General features: G+C 36.6%; 1 protein-coding gene across 1 annotated transcript in view; it reads right to left on the bottom strand.

The window, feature by feature from the left end:
- The window catches only part of LOC101984947 (glycine N-acyltransferase-like protein Keg1), a 54,252-nt gene that overhangs the window by 1,754 nt on the left and 45,127 nt on the right, over window positions 1-7,371 (bottom strand). The window contains exons 2-4 of the mRNA XM_005351993.1: window positions 5,926-6,033; window positions 4,010-4,136; window positions 1,669-1,840 (exon numbers count right to left, since the gene is read on the bottom strand). Of these exons, the coding sequence (XP_005352050.1) occupies window positions 1,669-1,840; window positions 4,010-4,136; window positions 5,926-6,012 (386 nt within the window). The 5' untranslated portion in view covers window positions 6,013-6,033. The remainder of the gene's footprint in view (window positions 1-1,668; window positions 1,841-4,009; window positions 4,137-5,925; window positions 6,034-7,371) is intronic.

Here is a 7,371-nt window from a genome sequence, read left to right as displayed (position 1 = left end):
AATATCAAATCTGTAGAATAAATTAACTGGTTTCAACTACTCATGAGTGCTATGAGCAAAATAAATGTAAATCCTGCACATTGGTGACTTTTATTGAAGTGATTTACCCAGACTGTGATGAAGGAACTCATGAGCTGATCTGATCTGGATAACAAAGTAAGTCATTAGTGTTCAGACCCATATGCATAGGAGAGAAGTTTTAGACAGAGGGGAGCTGATCTTGGAGACCTGAGCTCATGATGGTCAGGTAGAATTGCATTAAAGCTATGGCATAGCATCACTACCGTCTGCATTTAGCTCTAACACTAGAAACAATGTTAAATCATTCACATAAATGCTTCAAGTCACCTAACCAATATTACAGTGTGAACTGACTTTCTGAGAGAGAGAAGGAAAGAGCAAGAGAGTGAGCTAGTGAGTGAGCAAAAGAGAGAGAGAATTTGAATGAGGTTCCTTTTCCTCTAAATCTAACCAAAATAATTAACACGAAGTAAACTGATGTGAACCAATCTGTCAAATTCTAATGTGTGCCTTCCTTTTCTATTTTATGTGGGAAATAACACTGAAATGACAAAAGTTTGCTTGTGTTATTTTAGCTTGACTCAGTCTCTAAAACCAACCTCTTTCTCTTTAGACTACATCCATGAGAACATTAGTTTGAAAGAATGGCTCAACCTCTGACTTTAGACTCATTTATAAAAGACAGGTTATGTTTTTTAAAAAAAACTTGTAGTATTTTTTTAAAATGTCTGGAAGTTTTGTAGTGAAGAAACAAGATAAGGCCTGAGAAATAGATGAAAATCTCCTCTTAGAGGGCTGAGAAGTTCCGAAAGATTTGAAAGCATGTCAGGGAGCTTTGAAATCTTGTTAGCAGGAGAGAGACGTGATCCTTATTTAAATTTATTGTAATTAGAAAGCTACTCTGCAGAATATGGTAGGATAGGTACCAGGGCAAAAGCTAGTGGAGGGTGTGAAGGCATGGCTAGTTAAACGGTAACCTACATTCAGCTTGTATAGGCAAGTAAGATTTTTAATTGAATATATATATATGTATATGTGTGTATATATATATGGATGTTACATGTTCGTGTATGAAAATCAGAATGCAAATATTGGGAGTTTGTTAACTTTCTCTTCATATAGTCCCCAGGGATTGATTTAAATTCATCACACTTGGTAGCAAGAACCTTTAGCTGCTGAGACATCTTGCTAATCCTTTATGCAGATAATATTGTTTTAAAATGGATTTTTGAACATCAAGTCTAAGACTTCAATATAAGCTCATCTCAGTTATTCTGTGCATCCCAAATCTACTAATAAGAGTCCTCACAACAAATAAAAGAGGAAAAGACACAGAGGACAAAGAAGCTCAGGTGAAAGTGAGTTTAGTGAGTGGAGCATTGCTGCCCAAGGCCAAGGTACCCCTGGAATGACAATGTGTGTGGGAAAAGAACATAAGAAATTCTATCCTGTGGATTCCAATGCAGCACAGCCTTGCTCAGATCTTGATTTCTACCTTCTAGACTTCAAAACAATGATGGATCACATGTGCTTTGATTTATCCCTATCCTTTAAGGTGGCCTTCTAACGATCACTTCAGAAATCTAACACAGGAGGCATGTTATTAGTAAGATAATGATTGGGGCAGAACAGCTTTGAAACACTTACATGGGCTTGGGATTGTCACTGCTGCGTACTAAGTTATTTACGTCCACCAAGGAAGGAGCCAGTTTCTTTGCTGTTTCAAGTATCATATAGAGAAAGCACTGTGTATGCTTGACCTTGCCCAAGTTAATGGCTCCAAGATTTTCTATCACTTTGTCCAGGCTTGACTGTGAACCTTGATGGGGAAACAAGGCAGCAAATGATATACCATTAGTCATCTTAACATTTGGGAAGGCTATTCAGTGTATTCAAAGGGAATATGAACATAGAATCATCAAGTCTTATGTTAAATCGTGACCAGTTTCATATGATAAAGTCTATATCCCTCTCTTTTTCTTAATTTAAGTTTTGGATTGTATCACAAACCTTAACTACTTAAGACTACGGTTATATTCAGGAGTTTTGAAATTAGACAGAAACATGATGCCAGGCAACCTCCCAGGAAAACACAAGGATCACCCCAGCTAAGACCCCTAGCAAGAGAGGAATTGATGCCTAAACTAGCCTTCCCCTGTAATCAGACTGGTGACTTCCCTAATAGTCATCATAGAGACTTCATCCAGTAACTGATGGAAACAGATGCAGAGATCCACAACCAAGCACTGTGCCAAGCTCCAATAGTCCAGCTAAAGAAGAAGGAGGGATTATATGAGCAAGGAGCTTCAAGATCATGATGGGAAACGCACAGAGACAACTGACCTGAGCTTGTGGTAGCTCTGGACTCTGAAAAGGCAGTTAGACAGTCTACACTGAACTGACCCCGGAATTCTGCATCTAGGTGAGAGCTGTGTAGCTTGGTCTGTTAGTGGGCCCCTAGCAGCGGGGCCAGAACCAGTCCTTGTTGCATGAGCCGGCTCTTTGGAACCTATTCTCTATGGTGGGATGCCTTACCCAGCCGTAATGCAGTGGGGAGGATCTTGGTCCTGCTTCAATTTGATATGCCCTGCCTTGTTGACTCCCATGGGAGGACTTAACCCTTCTGAATGAAAACCGAGAAGTTATGGATTGTGTGTCGTGCAGAAGGAAGATGGGGTGGGAATGAGAGGAGAGGAGAAATACTGTGGTCGGTATGTAAAATTATTTTTTAGAAAATACACTTATAGCTACCAAACAAGACAATGTAGAAGTATGGTAACTGAAATTGAAGGGACATTTCTAAGCATGCAATCCATTAAATTGTCAGGATAAGGTTCTCATTACCTATCTATTGCACTAATATGACTCCCTTAATTACTTTGGTTCAGTCAGAAAACTTGCTTGGGCTCATGGGAAGGATGTGATTTAGTAAACATAGTTCAAAGAGTGCACTGACGTTGACTTTCACTTTCTGTTTCTAATCCTATGATTTTTCTTGTCACTCAATCCACTTCCATCCCTGAGGTTAAGAGTTGGCACAGTGTTATTATGAAATACCAGACTTGGGATCACAGTGAGCTATTTACATGAGCTCATCATTACCTTCCAGACATCTGAGCCCATATGTGTAAATCCAGGTGAGACTAGCAGAGCTGCTGAATGGAGATCGATCCTAATTGTAAGGTAAAATGATTGTTTTGAACTGATATTGAAAATTTGAGCTGGGCGGTGGTGGTGCACAACTTTAATCCCAGCACTCAGGAAGCAGAGGCAGAAGAATCTCTGTGAGTTCGAGGCCAGTCTTATGTACAAGAGCTAGTTCCAGTACAGGCCCCAAAACTACAGAGAACCCTGTCTCAAAAAACAAAAAAAAAAACCAAAAACAAAAAAGAAATAAAATGAAAATTTGAGATTCTCTAAAACTAGATAGAATATTACTGAGAAGTTTCTATTAAATGTCTCATGTAGCCCTTAAGGAGTCTATGTTTGGAATAGGATTATAAACATTTTTTTCTCACAAATCTTTGGTGTCCAAAACAGAAATTACTTAGTCCTTCCCTCACAGCTAAGAACTGTTTCAATCAGGATTCAATATTAGATCATACTTCTTTAGAAGGCATAGTACTATTTTTACTAAAATATTCCTTTGAAAAAATGACAATATAATAAAACAGAGATGGCATGGGAGGTTACATTGCCCCCATGTTTATGTTCTTTCGTAAAATATGGGCATGCTAAAGAAGAAATCTCAAGTCCTAAGGCAGTGAGAAACTACATTAAAATTTCCTTTGTACACTTTACATTCCGCAGCTCTTGAGAGTTCCCCTTGCAGGTGGTAGAGGCTGAACCGGGAAACAGGTAACAGCATGCCAGTTGTCTACAGCTTGCAAAACTGTGTGGGATATAAGGTTTTGTTCAAAAGGAACAGTGACTTCCACCATGTGTACACAGGAGATAACAACAGCCACATATACCCTGGCTCTCTTACTTTGAATCTGTAGATGTTGTTTCCAGTTAATGACTTCTGATGAGCTGAGGAACTTCTGACAATTCTCGGGATCCTTAGAGTAGATTAGGTAAGTGTTGGTGTAGTGGTCAAGGTCATCTTCCATGTCCTGTTTTCAAAAAGAATAAACCAAAATGTTTATGGATGGGTTGGTGTTTGGTTATATTGGTATTCAGTATTCAGTTACATTGTGAGAAATTAAAATCGTAAAAGTAATGGCTCCTGTGGATTTATGTTGTAATTATTTACAGTGCAAAAACAAGAAGAAAAGACTTGACTCAATTGAAAGTAAAATAACCCTGAAAAACATTATCCAAACTCAAGGGAAACTAGAGTGCTATAAAATTCATTTAGAAGAATCAAAATAACAAATTAAAAGAAGAACATTTTTCTAAAAGAATAATCCTTGCTCTGGGCTATGAATACTCTGGTATTAAAGTCTATACTGAAAACAGAATCAGAATATTAACCCATAAATAGGAAAGCATTGCTAAAGCTAGTAAGCTAGGTAATCCTTTAAAAATAACTTATTGTAGTAGTAAATGACAACCTCATAAAGCAAGTAAATGGGCATATATATATACATATATATATATAAAACAAGTTTACAAACTCAAAATGGGACTACTTAATTAACAAAGAATCTATCGCATAAATATTACTTCTACTAATATATAATCTGAATGTACTCCTCAAATTTTGGTGGATATTAACTAAAATATTGTATATTGTAAAATGATACAGCAGATCAAACTATTAATATTCTTGTTCTGCCTTATTAAATATTTACATCATCTTCAACATTCATGTTGGCAAATTTTTTCCACTTGGTATTGAGAGTAAACTCTAATTCTCTCCCAGTAACATCAACCACCCTAACCATTCATTTTTTCTACTTTCTTTTATTGTCTTTGCTGTAGATAACTGATATAGAAAGCAGAGCAGCATCTCAATGGGAAGCTGATATTACAATGAAAATTTATGATGGAATAGAATGAGCTGTATTACTTTAAGTCCAGTTATCTTTAAAGACAGGAAATTTGTTTTACCCTAGGATAATAGTTGAAAATGGAACGAAGAACTCACTTGTTACAATATACAAACCTAGCTTAGGTGATGCCTTTTTGTCTACAGATTTCCTTCTTTTATTGTATAAATATAAATGTTTTGCTTGCATGTATGTATGTATATCACAATTGAGTGATGCCTGTTGAGATCAGAAGGTGGTGTCAAATTTCTATAACTGGAATTCCTCACAGTGGTAGCCACGACATGGGTGCCTGGTTCCAAACCCTAGTTCTCTGCAAGAACAGCAAGTGCCTGTAACCACTGAGTGATCTCTCCAGCCCCAAACCCTAGTTCTCTGCAAGAACAGCAAGTGCCTGTAACCACTGAGTGATCTCTCCAGCCCTCGGGAAATGTTGTTTTGATGTTTATAACAAAAGATCAAGCCATTTTTTGTGTATCAACATGGTCTTATATTGATACTACTTTCCATCAGTTGCTCTAAATCCTACAAACAAGACATAAGAAATAATGAAGCAATAAAGTGTGCTCACAGTTCAAATCAGCCATTGCTGATGGAGGAACTATGCTGCCAAGTAAAACAAAAGCATGGATAAAAATGAAAGTGTACCATCTGTACCTTTAGTTACCATTCTCCATGGCTTATTACTACACCTTTGTGTATTTCCCTTCTTGAACATTTTATAACATTCTGTTATTTTTGTGAACTTTTGTGAATTATTCTTCAGGCAGGGTATTGGTTGACATTAGCACAATTCATGTCTATTTTTCATGAATGGATTAGACAGTGGCATCAACCATCCAGCCAGACACATGCTAGGAATGCAACGCATGTGCAGATACAGGCATATTTATTCTATATTGCAACTTACCTCCTCCCGGGGTCGAATAACAACAGTATTAAAATCAGGCCACTTGTCCACCAGAGCCTTGAGCTTGAATGGGTTTCCCTGATTCATGTGGAAGACAGTCCCATAAACCTAAATATTTCAAGCCAGCAGAAATGGCATCATATTACAAAGAGATAGGAAGCTGCAACATATTTGACTAGACAATGATCATTCCTATGAAAATATGAAATTTTTTTTGGAAAGGTATGATAGATAAATTTTTCAAATGACTCCTAGTGTCCAGTTGCTTATTCTAACAACAGTGTCTTTTAAACATTGAGATAAAATATAAAAATGATGCATTTTATTAATAAACTCATTAACTCTCTTGATGTAGAATCTAATAAAAAAATTTTTCATGGATATCAGATTTATTTCTTTTCATGTGCAGACAAATTTCATGATGATGAGACATTTCAGAAATGGTTTCCATTATGGCAAGTGTTTTTCTTACTACGCCTTAAAGAATTTTTGTAATTGTTTAATATTCATACTACATCATTTTAGATCTGCATCATCTGGCTGTTGATATGTGTGCATCACTGTTTCTCATCTAAGTTAATATTTAGTTAGGGTTAGTGATACATGTCTGTTATGTCAGATAATAGGGAGGCTGAGGCACTCATGTTGAAAATTCAAGGGCTGCCTGGAATAACCAGGGAGTCCCAGGCCAACCTATAAAAATTGGGTTTCCATGCCATTAGTCTGTTAGATGACAGACAATTTTACCTCATCTCTTCTGGGACCATATATAGGCCAAATCCTAGTTCACTGAAAATTTCCATAGTGAGTTATGTCAAACATAAAAAGAGAACTAGAAATTTTTATACATTAAATCTTATTTCATTGAAATAATATATGCTACAGAGGCATCTGGTGATATACATTTTAATAGATTTTGTACTTTAAAAAGGCTTCCTATCATGTAATACAAGCTTGTACAGGCCCTTTGTATGTCAGTGTGGCAATTTCTCAGAAAATTAGTAAACAATGTTACTCAAGACTCAGTAATAAAACTTTTGATCATGTATCCAAAGTATACTCAATCATGCCACAAGGACATGTGCTCAACTATGTTCACAGTAGCATTATTTGTCATAGCCAGAACCTGGAAACAACCTAAATGTCTCTCAACTGAAGAATGATTAAGGAAAATGTGGTACATTTGCACAATGGAGTACTACACAGCATAAAAAATAATGACATCTTGAATTTTGCAGGAATATGGATAGAGCTAGAACACATTATTTTGAGTGAGATAACCCAGATACAAAAAGACAATTAACACATGCACTCACTCATAGGTGTCTTTTAAACATAAAGCAACGAAAAAGAGCCCACAGCTCACAATCCCAGCTAATCTAGACAGCAATGAGGACACTAAAATAGAGTTACATAGATTTAATCTACATGGGAAGTAGAAAAAGA

Source organism: Microtus ochrogaster, chromosome 8 (assembly GCF_000317375.1).
Source record: "Microtus ochrogaster isolate Prairie Vole_2 chromosome 8, MicOch1.0, whole genome shotgun sequence".
Taxonomy (NCBI): Eukaryota; Metazoa; Chordata; class Mammalia; order Rodentia; family Cricetidae; genus Microtus; species Microtus ochrogaster.
The sequence above is the reverse complement of the archived record's forward strand: the minus strand, read 5'-3'. Positions and strand labels throughout refer to the sequence as shown.